General features: G+C 41.4%; 1 protein-coding gene across 1 annotated transcript in view; it reads right to left on the minus strand.

Annotated features, from left to right (window-relative positions):
* Mttp (microsomal triglyceride transfer protein) overlaps positions 1–20425 on the minus strand; it is a 38376-nt gene extending 17951 nt beyond the window's left edge. Inside the window, exons 1-10 of the mRNA XM_034500690.2 lie at positions 20265–20425; positions 14250–14437; positions 12756–12899; positions 7766–7873; positions 5942–6058; positions 5518–5657; positions 4639–4789; positions 3557–3714; positions 2034–2202; positions 1268–1375 (exon numbers count right to left, since the gene is read on the minus strand). Of these exons, the coding sequence (XP_034356581.1) occupies positions 1268–1375; positions 2034–2202; positions 3557–3714; positions 4639–4789; positions 5518–5657; positions 5942–6058; positions 7766–7873; positions 12756–12899; positions 14250–14437; positions 20265–20325 (1344 nt within the window). The 5' untranslated portion in view covers positions 20326–20425. The remainder of the gene's footprint in view (positions 1–1267; positions 1376–2033; positions 2203–3556; positions 3715–4638; positions 4790–5517; positions 5658–5941; positions 6059–7765; positions 7874–12755; positions 12900–14249; positions 14438–20264) is intronic.
* Between the last annotated feature and the right edge of the window lie 4096 nt (positions 20426–24521).

Consider the following 24521-nt stretch of genomic DNA (forward strand, 5'->3'; position numbering starts at 1 on the left):
GTGGTGGTATGATATTCTGTGCATCTTTTTACTAAAGGATTGGCATCGTGCCTAGTATAAAGTCAGTGTTCATTAAATAATTATACCTAAGTATTTTATATATGGGTTTTATCCTTAGCCACAATGTTTAACATAGAAATTGAGCAAATAAATCAGATATTTAATAATCATTGAAATAAAAAATGTTGGGATTTGTCATTCTCGGGTGTCTTAGCTGTCTAAATTTAATTTCTTTTATAACTGATAATCATTTTCAATATCTGTCTTTTTCGTAGACATGCTTATCATGCATTCTATCTGTAGGCTGCTCCAGCGGAACCATTTGGTCTCAGTAGTGATCCTCCATATTGTTTTTAATAACAAGCATTTAGGAGAAAAGATGACACAGTAATGTTTTTCTGTAGCAGAAGAAAATAGCAGAAGAAGAGTATGAGCTGAATGTTAGCTCACAATAATAACGGGGAGAGAAAGAGCCGTGTGTACTTAGCATATTCATCTTGTAAAGTAGAAAAACGGCTTTTTAAATGGATATTACTAGATTAAGCCATGAGTTTTCCGTGTGTGGTTATGTTTCACACAGTTCCAGTGAAACCGAAGACCCCACAGCATGATGACTATAGTTAATACTGTTGTATTGTTATATTTCAAAATACCGTGAATATATTTTAAATGTCTTTATTCTAAGGAGATAATATGTACTGTAGGTCATGGATATGCTTATCACCCAATTTGATCATTGTGTCATGCATAAATGTTTGAAGCATCACATTTTACTTTGCATATACACACATGTATGTATATATGCTTGTGTAATTTGTCACAGACAAATAAGCAAAAACAATGCCTGAGTACAGACATAGAGGACTCTTAACGAATTTGTATTTAGTAGAAAAATTGATGGGTGATTTGATTTCTAGAGAGCATTTATTGATCACAATCTACACAGTAGGCATTCTTTAAGCAACAGGTGTTGAAAAACAAAGATCCATCACTGTGTGAAGCTTCCGTTCCAGCGTTCCAGCGAGAGACAGGAATAAGCAAGAATGCTAATGAGCAGCTAAACTGTAAAGTGTGTGAGACGGAATGACTGTGGAGTTGGGGGCTGGGGAGTGGCCGTGATGGCAGGATGGCTACACTGGGCATGCGCAGTCTGGACACAGTGACCACAAGACTGAGGCGTCACGCTGCCATAGTCTGGATGTCAGCAGCGTGGCTGGCGTTACACTGGGCAGTCTGGACACAGTGGGCACGAGACTGTGGCACTTACCTTGAGCTTGCAGCCTTCATTCTGACACAGCTTCCGGACTAGGGCTCCAATGATGATCATAACCGACTCTCTGATGTCGTTGCTTGCAAAGGAACCTTTGAACTTACTCTGTGGCCAAAACAGGGGTCAAATAGGTCATCAGGACACTTCAGCTTTCCAAAGGAACACTTCTCAGCTAATAAAGTGACCAACATCTGGGGAAATGACTTTGTGTTTCTAGACAACAAACTCAAAATTTTGTTTTTGAAACCCTTAGATATGTCTAGTTTTGCATGAAGGATTGCTAGACTGCCCAATCCTTAATGATCTTACTCCTAGGGTTTTCTGTGACCCCTTCAAGGTTCAGGGATTTGGATATTCTGTTTCACCTAGGATCCCCAAAAAGTCTGTAATAGTCTTTATATGAAGTGAAGATGTCAATGTGTATGTAGAAATAGCATGAAGATTTTTGAAATCAAAGTTATCCTAATTGCTCATTGAAACATCATATAAGCAGTTTACTCTGATGTCTTGTTCTTTGGCACATGACAAGGTAGGTAACCTGTAATCTTTATGTTGTCATAAAGTATAGGTCTTGCTGGTCACTGGACTTTCAGAGCGCCTAAGCGAGAAGGTTGACTGTGCTGGTTAATGCTACAGGGCTCTCTCCTTTGGCCTCAGCTCTGACCGGATCCACTTTTAATACTTGCTTCCATTTAAGAAGTTCTCTTTATCATCTTTACCCTAGCAGCCCGTGGTCACCATTTTCCCAGTGTCCCTAACTCACAAGGAGGGCTCGCAGGAGTTCTTCATCAGGGTGGGAGGCAAATCCACAGGCATAGAGGAACCTTTCCTGGAGAACAATGCTGCTGTCGCTTTTGAAATCCAAAAAGTCCAGGATGGCTTCCAGCGAGTCTGGAGTCTGAGCAGAGGTGACAGCATCCACCAGTTGAGGGCTGTAAAACAAGCATCACCGCAGCATCACCATGAATATCGAAGCTTACAGCACCAAGGAAAGTGCTACCCATCCCCACCGCTCAACAGCTTTCTGTTAATTTGAACTTCTTAAAGAAGTACATTTTTCCTTCGAACAAAAATTATAAATAATACACTCCCAAAGGACCACTTTATTCTACGAATCTTCTCCTCCCCTTCCTTCTCTTGTCTCAGAACATACAAACCATTACACTACACTAACCTCAGCAAAATACGCTTGAAGATTTGTAAGTTAACATTATGTAAATATCATAAATCAGGCTCAAAATACTTTTATGTGAGTAATACATATAAATCGAAGTTCCAAATTGAAATTTCTCTAATTAGCTTTCTAAAACACACATTTCTCAAATGCCTAATTAAACTAAAGCACCATTCATTATTGATAGAAAATGAAAACTACTTTAACTTCATATACAAGGGGGAAGATTTTGCCCCTTAAAAATAAAAAAGATACCATTATATAGTTCTATTTTATTCACGATGAATATGTTACTATCTTCCATGAAAAAAAAATTGTAGTTAAAAACTGGTTAGTTGAGTCTGGGCATGATAAAAAAATTTTAACTAATTTTTTACACTAATGAGCATATGGGGATAAATATTACATACTGAGCTCATGCTCACAGTGGCTCACCCCTATAATCTCAGCCCTAAGAAAACTGAGGCAAGAGGATCAACCCAGGTTCAAGGCCAGCCTGGGCTACATAATTAAGTTTTAGCATAGCATGGGCTACAGAGTAAACCCTTATCTCAGAATCCACCAAACAAGATTTGATTAATAGCTTGAGAACACAATTCCACAGAAGGAATTGTTTAGTACAGGCTCCATCTCAGACCATGATAAACTCAAGCCTGTACTAAAACACTAGTCGTGAGAATCAATGTGAAAACTCACTGGTGCATTTCTGGCCAAGTGAGCGTTAAGTTATTGACCTGTGGTACAGCTGTTAGAAAATGCAGGCCAGCAGAAGCACTGGTTGGGAAGTAGGACAGAAGACTGAAAGCGGGTCCTTTTTACTTAATAAAAAAAACTAACAGGGTTGCAGAAATGGTTCAGTGGCTTAGGGCACTGCTGCTCTTGCAGAAGAACCTAGTTTATTTCCCAGCACCCATATGGCAGCTCACAGTCACTGGTGACTCCAGTTCCAAGGTATCCAAAACCCTGCACTGACCTCCAGAAGCAGCAGGCACACACAGTGCACATACAAGTGCTCATGCACACAAAGCAAATATATCTTTAAAAATAAATTAAAAGACAATGGCGATGTGAAACTTTTCCTGACAGACGGGCCGAATAACAATGTGGCTTACAGAACTTCTTTCTTCTCTGCCTTCAGAATCTGGAGGATCTCTTCTCTCCTCGAAGTCCGGAGGTGCCGAATGAAGGCCAGGAAGCTCCGGACGGCCTCGGCATTGGACAGGTTGTCAGGCTCCAGGTGCTTTCTGATAGACTGCCAGTGCTCCGCGAGCTGCAAAATATGTCCGCGGGTGCAACCCCCTTAGTTCTGAGCTCCCAACTCACGAAAGCTGCTGTTCTCCACAGGCACACAATGGTCACGCCACCCATCTTGTACACTGTGTGAAGCCAGCAGCTAATCCATAGGCCTGCTTCCCCCTGGGGGCCCTGCTAGAGCTGCATTTGCAGGACCTTGGACCATTAGCCAACTGATGTTTGGATGCGTGGATCCACCAATGACTGTGTTGTGACAAGCACATCTCAGGCCAGGCTTTTGAGCACACTAGGGAAAGTGTGTAGAAGTTCCATTAACAGGCAGGGATTTGGTATTTGGGAGGGCAAAGTGAGACCTGCCACAGAGCTGTACCTGCTTTCTGACTTGCTCGGACCTCACTGCAAATCAAAGCTTCAAATAGTCTGAGCTCCTTACTCTTCTTACAGCATTGCTTGTGTGGAATCCAATGCCATGCTGTTGCTGGGATCTGAACTGTTCAGAGTGTGTATCTATGCTTACTGGGGCGGGCTGAGAAGAGGGTCGTTTTCTCATATGCTACAGTTGTCGTACAATGGCTTTGAGAGCAGAAACAATGCAGACCAGTGCCATCTTCCACCTCTGGAACAAGCCAAGTACCTTCCCTACTTCAGGACTTTTTTTCTTCTTACCTCATTGTATAGAACGTCAAATTCTATCCGTGACTGTTAACTCTGTGGTAAATCACCAGGCTGTTTTAAAATGATTGGTTCCATCTTTTAAAAACTAGCTGTGAGTTCTGCTGCAGAAAGAAAGAGAAAGGAAGGGAGGGAGGGAGGAAGGCAGGGAGGGAGGGAGGGAGGGAGAAAGAGAGACAGATAGAGACAGAGAGAGACAGAGAGAGACAGAGAGAGACAGAGACGGAGACAGAGTAATTACAACCCAGCATTTAGTCTGTTCACTTACAGAAGGACATCCTTTGCAGACATGCTGCAGGACCTGCCCCACAATAGGAATGGCTTTATACTTGGAATCAACTGCTTTAATTACACCTGCCACTTGCTTCCCAGGTATCATTCTTGGACCGGCTTCAGTTGTCTTCAGCTCCAGTCTCTGCCTGTGCAACACCAAATGGAAACAACACATAATAAGAATTTATATGTGTGAGAGAGGGGAAAAATACTAAAATTGCAACTCTTTCAGAAAACACAAACCCAACCAACTTTCTTCATCCATTTACACATGCAGTCTAGGGAAGCTCCAGGGATACCTTGAACCCCAACAATATTGTTCAGTTTTCCTGGTCTAACTATTTTATTCAAAGATTTGGAAGTTTAGGTCTAGACTTGCAAAATAGCATGCCAAGAGAATAGAAGAAAGAAAATTTGTCAGGATGCAGAAGGAGACATGGGAGGTCTGTCAGCCCTTTTGAGTTAGCTTTCTGAAAATCATGTTCAAGGCAATCAGGTGTCACCTACTAACCAAGACAGTCAGCAAAGCTTATTTTCCAAAAAAAAAAAAAAAAAAAAAAACGATCTCACTGGTAATTTTTTTCCCGACATACTCTCCTAGAATTTTGTCTTTCTGTCATCAAAAGACAGGCAATTGTACTGAAACTAATATTTCCTATGTGTTACTGTGGATTGTATAAAAATGATGATGAACAGGTTGGACCCAATTTTTGCAAGAAATTCAGTAGAAATGAAGAGGCCCAGTGTGCACGCACACATGTGCACACACACACACACACACACCCTATTTACAAGTCAAATACAATAATATATAAAAGAAAATGTTGACTATAACAATATGTGAAGGAAAATAACACTTTTAGTGTTGTCTTACTTCGACACTATTTTTCCTGCTATGGTTTGTTCGAAGTTCAAGGCAAAAGCCCTGGTCTCTTCCGCAATCACAGCGGTGACAAAGCTGTCCTCTATCTTATAGGTAGTGACAGATGTGGCTTTCGAACGGACACCCAGCACCTGCATAAGTAAGTAGGAGAATCAGTAGAAAGTAATGATCCTTAAATTTTGATTGACTCAAATAGCAGCCGACTTTCAACTTTCAAGAGTGCCTCTTTTATGCTGTCTCCCACCATCGAGAACACCCACAACACACTGAAGTGTCTATTCATGTGGCGCTTGTGAAGATATAACCTAAACTAAAAATGATAAATGTTTTCTAGGATTATTGCTTTGCTGCTTTTCTATTATCTTCAATCTCTACAGAATGTCACTGTCGAGTGCCTCAAAGGAAGCTGCCATACCTGATTTGCTGTTATAAATCCAGACCTCTCAGTTTTGCATGTATCCAGAGCCTTAATTTTGACCACTTTGTCTTGCTGGGCCTGGTAGGTCACTTTACAGTCCCCAGAGATATCTACCTGGAACAGAAAGCAAGAACATAATGCTTTGGATGCCAAATGGGCCATCTCCATTCTCACAGGAAGACGCTTGAATCGTGGGTTCCTTAATATGCCATTGAGAACGTCACACTACCCCAGAATGACAAAACAAAAAGTCCTTGAAGGCTTTTTACAGGATGCTGATTCTCACTGTCCTTGGTTAGGTCTTAGAACATCTCCTCAGCTGTCCCAGGAATCATGAGCCATCCTACTTCGCCCAGAGCTCAGGATCTGAATAAACTGCTTGGCCATAACTGAACTCTCTGGCCATGTGGGTAATTATCTGGTGAGGGGCAATGTTTTTAAAGGCTGTATCAAGATGGTGCGTGTGATTTTTCAAGAGAAAAATATGGTCAAAAACTCTTGAAACTCATGAGATTAACTAAATTCGTTGTCGTTCACAATAAGAATCCGAGTTTAGGCAAAAAAACATCCCAAAATAGACTGTGTTCAGCTCCCATGAGCTTTCCCCTTGGCCCCCTGCCAGCACCATGCCTGCTGCTATTTTAGTAAGCTAGCCACATTCCCTTGGCCCAGCCTGGCCATCACAGTTTCCCCTCTGTTCAAAGGCTGGATGACTTCAGGTCAGGAAAACTGGTGTCCAGCGTGACTCAAGTTGGATAGCTGGGGACCCACTGAATTCTCTAACTCACTTCTGTTTCCTCTCTGAATTAGGGGACTTGATTCTGAACCACCCATGATCCATTCCAAATTCCTGAGATTATTAAAATACAGTTGCTCGGCTCATTGCTTATTTATGATTTTAGCATCCTTGGGATATGTCTAGGGAATGGATTTTAGTATATTTCCCACAAGGCAGATGGGCAGAGAGTAACAACCACTGGGTCCCCCCAAAGTTTTCTGCATATTTTACAATTATCCAAAGTTCCTTTAATAGAACTTATTCCAATTCCTTAACTCTGTATTTAAGCAATAAATCACTTCATATGTAAGTGAAATTTGACTACCCAACATAAGTCAACTTTCCAAAACAATACTTAATACTTTTAATACTTAAAAGCAGTTATAATTTTCTATGGAATTTCAATAGGCAAAAAAATGCTTAGAAACAATTTGATATACCTGTTGACAAATAAGATGCTGGTTGACTTATTTATAAACCTACTCATTTATTTTGTAGTCCTAGGGTTCGAACTGGGCCTTATACTTGCTCAACACGCTCTCTACTACTGATCCATATTTCTATCTCTAATTATATTTTATTATATATTTTATTATTGCTTGGGAGATATATGCATGTTGTGTGTAGGGGGTGATAAATGCACATGTGTATAACTATGTGTATGTGTGTACACATCCATAGGCATACGTGTAGGCCATAGAGGACATAAGGTGTTTCCCTTTATCACTTTCTGCCTTATTCACTTGAGATGGATTCTCCCACTGAAACTGCAGCTCACCAACTGGATCAACAGAGCTGGTCAGTGAACTCCCAGAATCCACTTGTCTCTCCCTGTTGCATTGGTTACTAGCACACAAGCAGCCACATCCATCCTTTATAAGAGTGGTAGGTTTCATTAAGTCACCAGACTGTCTTAAAGTTACTCCATGACCCAGGCAGACTTTTGCTTAAAACTAGGCCTTAGCCCCCAATTAGTTGAGATTACAACGAGCGCCTCCTCCCCTCCACCCAGATACTGAGTTCTTAGGATTGTCACTAAGTACCTCGTTGGCGGTTCCAGAGCTTAACTGCATCTGGAATAAGCTGGCCAAGCCTCTCTTGAGGTTTTCTATGCCCACGGGCTCATTTTCGTAGGAGTAGAGCTCTTTGACCTAAAGGGAAAAAGACAAATAAAAACAAAGGTTTATCAAATTTGGTTAAATACGTGGCTGGAGAAGCTAGGTTCTCACATGCACTGATTGTGTGAGAGATTATTCTGTTAGTGCAAAACTGATTTCTTTCTCTTGAAAAGGAGCAGTTTTCAATTTCTAAGAAGCTAGATCATCAGGAAATTGAACTTAGGAGCTGAAAATGAAGGTTCTGAGCATGACGGTCACTGTGGAGAGCCTAGGATTTCTGTGAAAACCAGGGAGGGCTACACAGGGGAGAAAAGAAAGGAGCACACCCCACGGTTCAGAAGCAGAGGACAGATATGCTTTCCCTGTAAAAACACTACGCTCTACAGAAGCTGTGGCAGGGCATTCCTGCCTCCACCTATCCATTTCTCAAAAAACAAAACAAAACAAAAAACAAACAAACAACAACAACAAAATCAGAATTTCAAACAAAAAAGCAAGCTCAGGAATGTGATGAATTTAATTAATATCAATCTGAATAATTCGGCCTACCTAAAAATTTCTCATGCCTTCAGAGACAATGTTGTGTCTGAATTAACTACACAAGTGCTTCAAATCTCTATTTTTACTTCCTAGACATACTCTGCCTGGTGACAGGTCTGCTGGATACTGTATCTGTGATCAGTTTTAGACACTACACTGTGTAATCCTTAAGGGTTGGAATAGTGTTGTCTGTGCTGGTTAAAGGGGACCTGTGCCAGTGACTTCACTGTCTGAAAATCCAGGGATCATATTCTCAAACAAACCACTGGCCGTCTCTCAGATGCAAGCTCGCTCTCTGATGCTCTATGCTATGGGATTTCCTTCCCATAGCAATGACAATATGGTTTCCAGTGCATATGCCTGGGGCTAAGATATCTCTGGAGATCATGGCTACACAAGGCTTCTAACTAGAGTTCTAGGCCGGGGAAAGCTGGAAGTGCTTAGATGGTGGCCACGATGTGTGTTGATGGAGGGCGATATTTTGGGCATAGTCTTAAATGAATAATAGAAGCCATTAACTGGGGAAGCTAATGCATTCTCTTCGTTAGCTCCCATTTCCCTGGCCTTCAAAGAGCTCTTAGTGTTCTGGCTGTGCTACAGGAGACTCTGGCCTTGTATTCAGTCTATAAATAAGGTCACGTGCTCGTCTACTACTGGTCAAGTCTGCAATGTCCATCTTGCTGTCTTGATAAGACGATGCTGCAGTGCTATTATTTTTTTCTAAGTAAATAATCCAAAAGGCATCAACTCCTCGGAGGAAAAAAATTAATTTTTTTCCTATTGGTATCTATTGTTTTACTAAAAGTGGAAAAGTGAACCAGCCTTTTGTTTCTTCTTTTTGTATGGCTGCTATTTCAGAAGCTAAAGTTGTCCGTTTTTTAGAACAGACCAACCTGATCCGAAGTGAAGATAACATTCTTATCCATATTTGTCAGACATGGAAATTATTCAACAATGATACTGTTAATACATTGGAACTTTGAAGTTTGGCCCCATGTCACTGTAATCTTAAATTCACTGTTTCACAAGAGGAACCGAGTATGTTTTATGGCGTTCAGGTCATAAAGCTGATAACTTCATTTATTTCTGAAATGAGTTCTAAATACCCAAGGGCTGAAGCTTCCGATCTGAATCTGTAGTCACCAGAGTTTCCAGTGAACAGTAAGCTAAGTTTTCCACTTGGGAACTGAGAGTGAGGCTAGGTAGATGGCCAGGAAAAGTGGTCAAGCTTGGGGCCATTTTTTTCTTTGGAACTATATTTTCCCTTAGGAAAAAAGTTGCCCCTCTTTAATGGATACAGTAACAAAAGGCAAATTTACATCTACTGCCTAAACAACAGAAATAAGTTGAATTGATCCTGACAAACAAGGAGTCACCATTTTATCTCTGATATTTATCTAAGGCAATAGTTACCAAGTGCTGTCAGAGTAAATAAAGACACGGGCGAAGAACCTGGAAGCTTCCAAGGTGGTGCTGACAACCACCACACCCAGTGTTGCCTGAGCAGGGGCTGCAAAGTCTGATGAAGACAGCAGATCCACCCCAGGATTCAATGCAAACCAAGAGGCAAACTTAATTTCATCAACACAGACAAGCAAAACCAAGGATGGAATCCGGAAGCTGTCTAGTTTACTGGATTAGCATTTCAGATCAAGAATGAATTCCTGCTATCAATACAGGCATGTTTCATCCTTCAAGGTCAATGAACTGAACAAGGAACTGCCACGTTCCCAGCTTAGTTTATTCCATGGAGACAAAAAGTCAGGTCCGGCCCACGCACTTACATATGGGTAATGAGTGACTCTGGGCAAAAGAAAATATACAATGAATATGTATCCAAGTATTTTGTTAGGTTGTCCACAGTGTAAATATGGGAGCTTTGAATGGGGAGAAGAAAAGGGGGAACTTTGGAAGAAAAAAAAAATTCTCTTGAAATCCCAGGAATTTTGAGTAGAATTTAATTTTGGCTTAGGGTAGAAATGTCCTCTAAGAAAATTGCCCACCAGCATTTTCTCTGCTTTCTCAGTTTCTCTGCTCGTAATCTGAAACGACAATGACCTTTCTACCAGGGATTTGACCGGAAATTCCTCTGGCTCCTTCTTAGTCTACAGGGTAGAACCTTTCCCAAGCTCTTTATTGCACAGCTGAGAGATATATAATGGTGTCCTTTAACCTGTGGCTACAGCAAGTCATCACAGACCTCCGGTTCCACGTCGGTGTCACCAAAATAGTGATGTGGCAGCTTCTTCCAGCCTTTGATCACTGAAGGCATCCAGTTCTTATGCATGTATGTGTGTATCTGTGTGTGTGTGTGTGTGTGTGTGTGTGTGTGTGTGTGTGTAACAAGACTTTGTACTCAGCTTCTGGCAAAGGTACTATAAAATGATAGGTTGTGGTTAAGACAATAAATGCAATTAATATTTAATGGACTGGAGAAGCTTGCCACTTTGGAAGACCAGAGAAGAAAAGGACTGTGTTGTGTGTTAATGAAGTGGGGCCATATGCAAATCGAGTGAGTGAACAGTGAAAGATGACACAAAGAATTTTCCAAGTCAGCCTAGGAAGGCTTGCAAGGAGCCCTCTGTGCTACAAGGTAACATAGAAACTAGGCGTAGACTTTGCTCCAAGTCCTGACTTCATGACCTGCCAGTTCTGTGCCCTTTGGAAATTTCCTTAGAATTCTAGGTGCTCCTCTGTCACAGGAGGATGATATCAAAACAACAGCAGCCTCCTAGGTCTTTAACTAGCACAGGAGAAAATGTTCATTGTGTCTTCAGGCAGAGCTCGGCATGTGGCAAGCACAGAGTTCTCTCTGCTCCTCACGTCACTGACTAATCACATCAACCCCTGCGTTCACCACTTTATATTCATTAAGTTTTCACCACAAGCGGTTGCTGAATGCACTGAGGGAAGGATGTAATTGCCGCCGATGAGAAACTTGTTGCTGCCTCATGAGATAATTAGACTGCATTGTGACAAACTTCAGAAGAAATAATCCCAAGAGGTGGTGCGCTTGGGGGATGTGAAGAGAGCTTTATGGACACACCAGTTGGCACAAGGTACTCTGGGGAAGGGGAAGAAAGCCACAGGACGGAGAGTGGAGGGGCTGGACTATCAACAGGATTGGGCGTTTCCCTGCTGAAAGCCATAGATTAGCAAGGACTACAGATGGCTGAAAGAAAATGGGAAGAACCATTAAAGAGATCCGAAGTACCAGAGTGTTGTGGAGTCAAATGCTTACTTCCTGCTGACTAAGACAGTGTGAACATCACAAAAGGAAGGGCACTCCAGCAAAGTTTGAATCACTGTAATGATTCTGAGTAGTGGGAAAACACAGAGGTGCTCAGAAAGAAAGGGGTTCACATTTTGCATTATACTGGCACATGCCTGCTCCAGACTCCTTCTCTCAGGGCTCCATAGCAAAAAATTTGGATCCTGTTTGCAACAGAGGTTTTTGTTTGTTTGTTTGTTTGTTTGTTTTTTTTCATTCAAGTACTTGTCGTCATCGTTGTCGGTATTTGGAGTGTAGAAAGTTGAACTTTGGAGACATGCAAAGTGACCACTGTAATTCTCAGTAGAGCCCCATTTGTTTTTCTACCTCATGATTGAGCTTGACCTCCCATCCTCCCTAATGTGAATAAAATACCCACAACTTTCCTAAACCAGAATATGGAATGCCTGATAAAGAACTGGTCAGAGCTGCTTCTTAGTTCCAACAGATTAAAGCCATAAAATAAGTTAGGTTTAAATCATAAAACTTCTGAAAGCTTACAGAATTTCCTTACTGGCATTCTAGATGGACATGATAATATCCAGTCATCATTTTGCTATGCTTAATGCTTCCCCAAGTAGTATTTATAACAAATATCTACATATTTTGAAAGCTGCTATGTCTTCAATATGACACAGCAAAAGGTCAGTTTTATGCTTTGCCCAGACAGATAGCCTCACAAATTCATATTATTTACATACCCTCAAACCTTCTGTTCATTCTAATCTGCCCACTTTCCTGAACTTATCCAAACATGCTGTGATGATTTTCTGTGTTAAGCTAGCTCCATAATCCTTCCTAATTTAATATTTAATTAGATGTACTTTAGGAATAGTGTTTCTCATTCATAAGCCAATATTTCAAACTATTACAATAATTTCAATGAGGGGTGGGGGAAAGAGGGAGAACGAGAGAACCTGGGTAGGGAATAGAATTCAGGGCATGATTGGATTTACTTTGGACATGTTATATCAGCAGCCTTTAATCAGTTCTTGAGATGATTCCACTGAAAAGAAAGGTGGTAACAGTGTGACCCCCTTGGAGCATTACCTGCTGAAAGGGAGCAGCTTAGGAAGTAGGAGAAGAAGACAACAGAGCCATTACCTTCCCCCGGACTAGATGAAGAAGCATGGGTCTCTGCAGAGCCTCCAGGTTGTCCTTCCCTATGATCTTAGGCGTAGTTTTGCCCTTGAAGATGTTCTTCTCTCCTCTCTGTTGACCCGCATTTTCGACATTGACAGCCGTTATCTAGGGTCAAGGAAAGAAAACTATTAGAAAAACTCCCACATCTGCCTCTTGAAAATTAAAGTTGTGAAAAAACTGTGACTCATGGGACTTGTCCCTTGTGTCACTCGAAAAAACGCCTTAACCAACTAAGCCACAAAGGTTCACCGTCTCATTCCCTTTCTAAGAACGGAGAAGGTATTTAACATTAGATATTTTAACTAGTGGCTGGAATTTGGCTCTCCTGTGTCACTGTCACCTTTCTGACTTGTTTTGAGCGGTCAATGCCTGCCTCACCGGTTGCCTGTTTGTAGCACGTCTGAACAACGCCACACACTATGCTATGTGTTTTAAAATGGAAAGTGAGTGGCAGAGGTACAGGACAAGGATGTAGGCGATGTCTTCTGCAGGAAAGCTTGCTGTTCTTGTGACAAATGACTCAGAGGAGTGGATAGTGATACTTTGATCCAACTTTGAAAATACAGCAACCACTACAGACATTTAAAAAAAGAAAGCTGGGCGGTGGTGGCACACGCCTTTAATTCTAGCACTTGGGAGGCAGAGGCAGGCGGATTTCGGAGTTCAAGGCCAGCCTGGTCTACAGAGTGAGTTCCAGGACAGCCAGGGCTACACAGAGAAACCCTGTCTCAAAAAAAGAAAAAAGAAAAAAAAAAGAAAGAAAGAACGAAAGAAAGAAAGAAAAGAAAACCAACGACAGATTGGCAATTGGGCTGCAATAAATCTCACTATAAAGAACATCCAAACTATTGGATAGTTTTGTTCAGTGTACCTGTTTGATATTAACCTGAAGACTATCTAACTTTAAAAGGAATTTGTTGCCGTTAGATTCTGAGAAAGTAGAATTACAATGTATCAACATTAAGAAAACTTCTCACAAATCTAAACCACATGGCTGACCAAACACTGTCGTTCTATGGAATGCTTGGTTTCTTCTAGTAGAGGCTCTGTCCCTCTTTGGTAACCCCACCTGCTAAGTGATGCCTCTCTAATGCTTCTCCATTCCAGTTCCCATGGTTCCTTGCGTGATATGCATTGCAAATCCCTTCCTCCCAGGACACTTTGAATAGATTCCAATACTGTGTCTCTTTCACATTAAAATGATATATAGACCTGGAGATGAGACTCCAGTGACTCGGCAGCCTGGAGCAAGTATCTCCTAACAGCCGGCTCCAACAGTTTGGAGAACACTCATTACTGCCCGGCAACCATTTCAAAACTCTGAATGCCTCGCTCGTCTTTATCAAAGGGAAGCCAAATATAACCAGGAGCGCAAAGCAAGGGCTGCTGGGTGATGTCCTTCTGACATCTAATCTTAGTGAAGTCTTGTGTTTCATTTTGGTAGAAAGCGCCCACCGTGACTTGGATCAGTTGATCATCGTCACCGTCAGGATTCCTCCACAGTAACACTACGTCCACGTCGGATGAGATCCGGTAGCCCACGCTGTCTTGAGGTTTTCCTTTGCCCCCATCGAGAAACACTTCAGTGCTGTACGTGAGCTTGTATAGCCGCTCATTATTTAATGAGAGGCCAGTTGTGTGACCTGCATTAAAGGAGGGACACAGGTCAGGTTTCAATTGTCAGGCAGGCACCTGTCAGGCCAGAGAACATACTGTCTTGCCACCGTTGTGTTCTTCCAGGTCACTGAGGCTCGGCAGGGCTTAACCAGCACCTGCTGAACCAAAGATGGTGTGCTTCTCCGTGGCTTAAAAACCACAAATAACTGAGTTAACTGATGAACCACAAACAAGCTTTTGTTTCAGGAACCATTATTTATCTAAATCATCAAGTCATCTGTATATTGCCCTGGCTGAACATTAAAGACACTTTTAGAGCAACAGACATGTTGCTTTTAATCATGTGACTATAAGGTCAAGCAGAGGTCTTGACAGTAATTGCTTTACAAATTAAGTAAGATCATTTGTAATTCACATTTAAAAATGTATGTGTATGGGTTTTTTGCCTGCATGTGTGTGCACCAAATGCATGCAATGCCCAGGAAGGCCAGAAGAGGGCATTAGATTCCCTGGAACTGGACCTGCATTCAGTTGTAAGCTGCTGTGTGGGTACCAGGACCCAATCCCAGGTCCTCTGGAAGAGAGACAAGTGCTTTTAACCAAATCACAGATCCACTTTTAAAGCACCATAATTAATGTATTTTTAACTTCAACAGTCATCAGAAAGATAGTTCTTTTATCAGCATACCTGGTGCATTTAAAGAGTGTTTTCTCCCTGTAGTTTCCTCTATTTGCTTACTTAGCAAGCTTGTCCAAACCATATTCCACTGGTGGTTGTGGTGGTTCATACTTGTAAGTCCAGTGCTTAAAGGCTTAGACAGAAAGATATCCATTTGAGGGTAGCCTGGGCTAAATAATAATTTCAGGCTAGTCTGGACTCCATAGTGAGTCCCATGCCAACCTAGACTAAAATGTGAGACCATGTCTCAAAAAAAACAAAAGTAAATAAATTTAAAAATTAATAATAAATCCCCACCCAGGTATATTATTCTATAATAATATTTTAAAGAAAATTGGAACATTTCAGAGTCACCTATAAGTAAGTTTAACTGTGCCTGAAAAAAGACACTTAATTAAAAATCTAAACGTGGGATTAAATTTGATATTTAATATCAAATAGTATACAAGTCAGTATTGGGAGCCAAACAACAAACAAACAAACGAACGAACAAATAAGCAAATGACAGAGGAGAAGCTCATACAGTTTCCAACTCAGTTTAACTCATTCCCACGTCACACAAAGGGGAAGGTTCAAATTTTCCTCAGACACAAAATGTTTGTGATCACTAAATTGGCTTTGTATATGTTCTGTGAGTCACTCGCTGGGTGTGGTCAAGGAGGATTCCGTATGCATGTTCTTCCTTGGGGCTACTAGGTTGCTCTGCCCATTAATTCTATCTGGAAGTCATAACTTACTTTCCCCTTAAGGAGTATGCACACAGCCAGGTGGAGTGCTACACGCCTTTAATCCCAGCTCTTGGGAAGCAGAGGCAGGTGTATCTCTGTGAGTTCGAGGCCAGCCTGGTCTACATCAGATACCGCTCATCCACCTTATGTAATGACCATTCATCTCCAGAAAAAAAGGAGACCAAGACCTGTTACCTCAGGATTCTGTGTGCTGACAGTTATAAAAATCTAATAAGTTCAGCCTTGTTCTGTTGTTGTTTATTTGTTTTGAAACAGGGTATCACTATGTAGCCCAGGCTGGCCTGGAACTCATTGTTTTCTCTTGCCCTTTGCTTTGGGTGCCTGGATTGCAATTTTGTACCACCACGTCTGGCTCTGAGATGGCCATTACTATTCTTCATTAGATGAGGGAAGTGAAGGGCACAGAAACTACACAATTTCCCAGGGTTCTCAGGTAACTAATACTGCTGACATGATGGGATCTATGGCTAGCTGACTCTAAAAATCATGCTCTTACCTCTACCACACACCTCTACATTTTAGATCGAGTTCTCTTTCATTCCTAAGAAAGGAGCCAGGAATTAATCTTCTCCTTCAACAAGGATGCTCTGAGAAACTCCTAGGACATTGGTAGTTTTCTAGAGTCAACAGCCATGCCAGTGGACAAGGAGACAAAATTTCTACCCTCACAGAGTTAACATTTACATATGAGCAAGTACCCTAGGATGACAGACATGCTAATGGAGACAAGTCTAATAGGGAAGGGAATGACGCACCTCTGTGGCAAGGTCAGCCTTAGGCACATCTGTCCCAAGAGTCACACTCTGCTCCCCCCACTCCTGTTCTCACAAAGAGCAGCAAGTGCAAAGGCCCTGCAGAGGGCTTATGCAGATACAAGAGCAGCAAAGAATAGAATTAACTGAGTGAACAACACAACAGAAAGAGCTGAAGGAGGCGTCTTTGGGTATCAGAGAGACTAGGAGAACAAGCCCACAGTCTTAGAGTTTAACTCTGTGTGATGGAAAGGTGAAAGAGTTTTTTGACCTAATTCCAATGTCCACGTCCTGACAAAGATTCAAATGGAGGGCAAGGGTTTCAGTGGGCATCCTGAAGGGTCAGGTGACAGCTAAGTGAAAGCTGGCATCACACAAAAGGAAGTGCCGGCACCAGGTTGGCCTAGCATGAGGCATGAGATAGGAAGGAAGATAGAGTCCCAAAGATCTTGAAGGAGGCGGAGCCTGTAACTCCGCCTCTTCGTCCTGTTTGTACACTAACTGGGTGCTCTGCAGCAGTTCAAACACTGCCTCGTGGCCAGGAAGGATATTTTGGCCAGAAAGATCTTTTTTTTTCTTTTCTTCTTAGTGACATCTATCAAATTCCTTAGAGGGCACTAAAGGAGTGTGCGCTGTCTTATCTTATCCTGACAGCAATTGTGAAAGGCAGGCCGTACAAGAGGAAACTGACAGAGGCCGACCCCGAGTTCAGCCCACACACAGGGTAGACTTTGAAGCTTGGGTTTTATGAAATCTGAGTTCATGGGCTACACAGAGGTGCTTTCTGAAGAAAATCACGATGAAAAATGTGTAGGAGAGAGTAATTCTTAAACTGCCGTGCTGTATCAGTAACAAGGAGCATATAACGAGGAGTCAGCTCCTGACTAAGCTGGGATGATGAAGCCCAGAGCAGGAAGGGCTAGCCCATGCCTTCTCCTACCTCTTTCAGCAGCCCTCAAGTGTCTGTCCTTTTCATTAAGATAGTCCAAAAAAATTAGCCTGTGATCCAGTGTTACTCTCCATCCTTTCCCCAGACTACTTCTATGCTTAAGTTGTCCAGGGTCCGGCTGCATTGGACATCCAATATGTCATTGGCTTAGTTTCTATTTCAGGGTATTGCTCTTCAGACTGGACATAATGGCATTTTTTAAAAGATTTAAATATATATATTTGTCACTCTCTTCAGACACACCAGAAGAGGGCATTAGATCCATTACAGATGGTTGTGAGTCACCATGTGGTTGCTAGGAATTGAATTCAGGACTTCTGGAAGAGCAGTCAGTGCTCTTAACCACTGAGCCAGCTCTCCAGCGCCCATAACGGCATGTTTTATCCCCAAAGTAGAGATGTCGTGATGGAGCTGCTAGTTGGCTGAATCAAGGAGGCAGAGTAAAGGTGAGGTTCAGGCAGTTGGGTTGTGGAGGCTAAGAATCTGACAGGGAAATGTAAGGCAGGAGGAGGGATGAGATGTGGGGGTGATTAATGCAGATGGATAAAAACTAAGGACTGGATCAGGGACTGAGTGAAGACAAAGCAAACACAAAGTAAAAGCCATCCATTAACAAAACCGGAGTCATCACTGAGAACAGATCCACCACTGGCAGCCCAATCAACAGCAGGTGGGGAAAACTTCAGCCCCTGGCTGGTCCCACTCAACAAATCACTGCTCTGCACACTGCCCTTCATCCTAAGAAAGGATGTTTGCTTGTTATCTACCAATCATTTTCAAGGCAAAGACTCTACCATCAAATCATGGTCCTCTAATACTGAAGGCTACACCACGTACAGGGAGAGAAATAAGTCCTATATTGTGTGTTTGTGATATTTAGCATCAGAAGGTCTTAATGAAATGAAGAAACTTGTATAAAGAAGCATAGGCCCTGGGCCTCTCATTCCCAGGCTCCTTGTAAGACTCTGGAAGAGGGAGGGCCCCAGCAATTGCCCTCATCCCTTATCTTTCCTCCATAACCTTTGTAAGCAGAAGATATTTTTGTAATGTTTTCTCAAAGACGGCCTCTCAATTGCACAAGCTTTGGGTTCTAACAACCTGGATTTGTCATTGAGCGTGTAAACAACAAACTGTCAGGTTCTAACCACATTTTCCCCATGCACAGGCGGCATGCCTGCATGCTCCTGGTGCCTGTGTATGTGAGTACGAGTGCATGTGTGTGTGCATATGCGTGTATGTGTGTGTGTGTATGTGTGTGAGGGTATGTAAATTTGCTGTTTTTAAGTTAACAGAATGGGAATCAAACATGAAACCACAATAGTTAATATATCTCCATTTTTTTCCTTCAAAATAATCATGGTATTGGGTTCTATATTATGCCGTTTGCATCATATTAGACAAACAATAAAACTCTATCTTATAACAATTCCAATTCAGATATGATTTATGAGGTTTATTATTTTCACTCGAGGCAGGGTTATATCTTAAACACTGATGATTTTTTAAAGTACTGAAAATATTCCCTCTAGTTTAAGAACACATTCACTCAGGTAAAACAATTGAATTGTAGCCCTTGATATCTTGTTGTAGTAACAGTTCTTTTTCATGTAAAAAATTTCACACACACACACACACACACACACACACGAGAGAGAGAGAGAGAGAGAGAGAGAGAAATATGGAGATAAACTTTGCTTTATGACCAAAAGTCACACTTATCCCAAACAGATTTAAAGTTTATGTGTGGTTACTTTATGTCCATCACTCAGAGAACACAGGACTAGAAGATGACTCCTACCATAACAGATTGCCTTTAGAGCAATTGGTTTTAACAGTATAATAGTTTATGAGCTACAAAAAGTGACATCTTTATACAAGGTTACAATATGAAATCCAAAGAGTTTATAAGCTGGTAGATTTATAGAAGATTTCAAATCAGTACACTTCACACAACAGTTTCAAACCATTCCTTACGAAATCATTTTTCTCTCATATTTTCCTGATGTTATTGATTCACATTTTTAAAGTAATTTTTGTCTTAAAACAAAAATTGTTAACTAGGAACGCTATTTTTAAAAGACATCTTATTTCTTAAATCCCTATTATGTAGCTTGATTTTCTTAATGCAGTAACTCGGGTTATTCTACTTCCTTTGAGAAGCAACAGAATTCCAGACATGCTTTACCAGTTCATTCATAATTCGGCAATCAAATGCCTTTCTTTTATTGGGTCTGATTCTTCTTGTTGTTCCATTGCTAAGCAACTCGAAGGAAATTTCAGGACTGGGTTATTTTACAATTCAAATGAAGGCACTGTATGGATGTGTGCCCATCAACAGCAGGTAACAATAGCTCACATCTCTCTCCAAGAATGAGAAACTGAAGCTAGAGACACACTGGTCTGGGGGATGGCGGGGCTAATATGAGAATAAACCTCTTGTTTTGTAAAAGAGAGCCAGAAATTAAATTCTGTCTTCCTTTCCACCTAGTCACTTTCCCCCCAGATATTCCAGTCTTACATACTTTCAAACACTGTATAGTTAGGAACTCTTTCAACACACAGAGAGAGAGGGAGGGGGAGAGAGAGAGAGAGAGAGAAAGAGAGAGAGAGAGAGAGAGAGAGAGAGAGAGAGAGAGAGAGAGAGAGAGAGAGAGGGAGGGAGGGAGGGAGGGAAGGGAAAGAGAGACTGAAATTCGAGTTTAGAAAGAGGCAATGTAAACTTACCTTTAACGGAAGCAGAATAGGAGGAGAAGAAGCAGAGGAAAAGCACAGCCAAGAGGATCATGCTGCCTGGCTTCCCCTACCGCATCCAGTTCCCAGGAGTCACTGAGCAGTAGACTCTCCTGATGGCAGCCAGCAAGGAAGTGACCCTCCTCAGAATCTGCGACAACAGTGTTTATCTATAGGGGAAAGGTCAGATTCCAAACTCCAAAATCAGGACCTAAGTTCATGGAAGGGCTCACTATTAATGATTAAACGTAGGTGGGCTATGGTTTGTAGTCTCTCGCTTTTAAGAAATTTGTTTTATCTGAGAAGGAAAATCAAGGAAGTTTTCATCTTGTCTTCTAAACTAAACCAGTGCACAGTCTGACATACGCAGAAATGCAGAAGCATCAAGGAACCATGCCAAAAAACCAAAAAGCAAAAACTACAACAAAAAGCCTAGTCATGATACTTTTCTGCTCAAGTACATAATCATCATCAACACTGGAATATTCCATAAGTTATAAGAAAAAGTGAGGTCAATTAATCCCAATCTCATTCAACTGGATTGAACCAGAATACATCTTCTGTGGTTATTTTTGGATTTTTATACTATTCACCAACCATTTCAAAATGACTTTTAATTTCGTAATTTAACCTAAGTCATACCACCATTGAGAAGGATAAGACTGTGATTAGGCCGTTCATCCCTGAAGTACAGATCATTGCCCTTATGTGTGAGAAACTGTAGGGTTAGGGTAGTCAGCATTTGTCAGCATTAGTGTGTCAGTGGGCCAACTGAGGCTACCAGAGCAGCCCTCTATTTGTAAGGACAAGTGATGCCTGTTTCCCAGATACCCAGGTTGCTAGACTGGCTGACCAGAGTCCTTTCCCTTCTGAGCTACATTTCTAAGAGGAGATTCAGAGGAGTCCCAGTTCTCATCACTTTTGCAACAGAATATTATCTAGGAAACTCTTTAAAGAGAATGCTCTTGTATAACTCAGGCCACTCTAGGTGACCCAGCCAACACTCATCCCTGGAAGTCCTGATAGAAACATAAACATTTCTAAATTGAAGTAGCATGGGGGGAGGGTGTCAGTTGGGTCGTAGAAGAAGAAAGTGTGGAAGTGAGGGCTATGGGGATATTGGTCTTACTTAGCTATTAAAAACAATGAATTCATGAAATTCTTAGGCAAATGGATGGAACTAGAAAATATCATCCTGAATGAGGTAACTCAATCACAAAAGAACACACATGGTATGCACTCACTGATAATTGGATATTAGCTCAAAAGCTCACAATACCCAAGATTCAACTTACAGACCACATGAAGCTCATGAGGAAGAGCAAAGTGTGGGTGCTTCGGTCCTTCTTAAAAGAAGTAACAAAATACTCAGGGATGCAAATATGGAGACAAAGTGTGGAGCAGAGACTGAAGGAGGGGCTGTCCAGAGTCTGCCCCACCTAGGTATTCATCCCATGTGCAGTCACCAAAGGCAGACACTGATGTGGATGCCAGGAAGTGCATGCTGACAAGAGCCTGATATAGCTGTCTCCTCAGAGGCTTTGCCAGAGCCTGACATATACAGAGGCAGGTGCTCACAGCTAACCATTAAACTGATCACAGGGTTAGAGAGCAGACTAAGGGAGCTGAAAGGGTTTGCGGCCCCATGAGGAGAGCAACAATACCAGCCAACCAGAGCTCCCAGGGTGTAAACCACCAGCCTGGGAGCACACATGGAGGGACCCATGGCTCCAGCTATATATATAGGAGAGGATGGCCTTGTTGGGCATAGGTGGGAGAGGAGATCCTTGGTCCTGTGAAGGCTGGATGCCCCAGTGTGGGGGAATTCGAGGGTTGGGAGGTGGGAGTGGGTGGGTGGGGGCACATCCTCATAGAAGCAGGAGGAGGGGAGATGGGATAGGGGGTTTCTGGGTGTGTGTGGGGGGAAATGGGGAAAGGGGATAACATCTGAAATGTAATAAAATATCCAATAAAAAATTTTCAAAAAAACAAAAAAGAATACATGAGTATTCTTAAATCAATCCTGGCTTCTCTGAAAACCTGCCACTCCCCTAACCTCAAACTTAAGTCTTTTAGACAATTTAGGTAAAAGATAGCAAGCAATAGAACTACAAAATGAAATCCAAAAGTAAGAACTGTCTCTGTACTTAAGCATGTCCTTTGAAGTGTATTTTCCTGTGCAAAATTGAAAGGTGAAAATTATTTTAACCTCCTCCTAAGAGTAGAACTTCATTTGTTATTACCAGTTTTCCTAAGGCCAGACCAAAAATAAAAGCATGCTCACAATAAATAAATAAATAAATAAATAAATAAATAAATAAATAAATGAAACAAACAATAAAACAAACAAAAACAAGCAAACCCTCAAAACCCAAACCTTTACGGGAATGATTTATAAATACCAGGTGTCCACATGCAATGCACGTACAATGTAATGTGAAAATGCTTGTCCCTTGCTTTTTGTTTAGTTGCTGTTGTTGTTACTATATTTTATTTTTTGAGATGGCACTGGCTGACCTGGAAGTCACAGTATAAAACAGGATGGCTTTCCACTCACAGTGATCCTCCTGCCTCCCAAGTTCTGGGATTAAACACATGTGTCCCAATGTCTGTCATTACTCTTATTTTCACAGATCTCCACAATATTAGATAGGTGGACAAGGAAGCCCTCATGATCACTGAGGCTTACACACATACTTATTACAATGAAGAACTATTTTGCGTCTTACTCAAATGTCTAAGAACTACCTTGCATTTTCATCTCAGAGTCATAGTTGGATATATTTTACAGCTATCGTTATACTGTGTGGTATGTGATACGTGTCTCTTTGGGTAAAGTTCTAGTCGTTGTCAGGAGTTCGTATCAGAGTCCAACCAATAAAAGGCATATCACGATTACCTAATCAAGTGAGTGCTGTTTCACTTGAACATTTGATTTCCACTAGAAAGCACTGTGGTCAGGAGTCATCTCGTCACACGACACACAAAGAGGCTGCCTCTGCTCTTCATAGCATTATCCTTTTATCTTTGGCTTATATTTTTCTCTTCTTACAAAGGATTTTGAGAAAAGACTCCTCATGATTGTTTCACAGGGATGAAATAAGAATGCCAAACTCTGGATGGTACAAAGCACTGTCCTGTGCTGCTTTGGTGCACAGAGCAAACAATATATGTGTCTCCTAAACTTATTGCTATTTTGCGTGGCTCATATGGGAGGAAAGAATAACAGCATAAAATAACAAAAGCTGGTGTCAATACAATAGTTGACATTTGTCCATCACAACTGTCATTTCCTCTTGGCTCAGGTTAATTGATTAACACTACTTGAAGGAACAAAGAAAAACGAACCTTAAAATAAGAGATACAATATTTTTGATTGCTTAAAAAATATTAAAGTTGGGATTACAGAATTTTCGATCTTGGAATGAAATTGTTACTAATCGGGGCAGTCCTTTCACAGGACCATGACAATTTCATATGGAACACTTAACAGAACACTTGTTCTTGTGGCGGGTACTCCAGGCTGACAATACAGGGGCACACTAATGGATCCTGATCAGTACAAACACAGACATATATTGTGTATACTGTAACACAAGACAGACAATAACACTGTAACACAAGACAGACAATAACACTGTAACACAACACAGACAATACACTGTAACACAACACAGACAATACACTGTAACACAACACAGACAATACACTGTAACACAACATTGTTGCCACAAAGCCCTTTGGTGGCAGGCAATACCACCCAAGCTACCATGCTGCCTTGACAAATGAGGAGACTGAAATTATCCATGGATAACTGATTCCAAAGTGCAGCTGTGCTCTGAGAGTACCATAGGTTGGTAGGAGTTAACTTATTTCCTGAGATTAGAAGATAAATGAACTTTAGCCCACTGAGGGTTGGAAGGAAATGAGTTACCCTATCACATACAGATGTGGTAAGTCAGGGTTATGAGAGCCCCGAGAAGAAAGGTCTATCAGTGTCATCAGAACATTTTGCTCTGCTCTTAGAAATGATGACATATAGGAAGAAAGAAAGGAAGGAAGGAAGAAGGAAGGAGGGAGGAATATCTCAGACACTTTAAATCATCTCAGAAGCTCATATGTTTTCAAGTGTGATGGCATTTGTAATTTACTAAGGAATTTATCATTTTGACAAAATCCTGAGAAACATACTTGAACAAGAACATTCTTATAGATTGGTGAGGTCTTTCATGGTGTGGCAGAATATATTTT

The sequence above is a fragment of the Arvicanthis niloticus genome, chromosome 4 (genome assembly GCF_011762505.2).
Source record: "Arvicanthis niloticus isolate mArvNil1 chromosome 4, mArvNil1.pat.X, whole genome shotgun sequence".
NCBI classification, from domain to species: Eukaryota; Metazoa; Chordata; class Mammalia; order Rodentia; family Muridae; genus Arvicanthis; species Arvicanthis niloticus.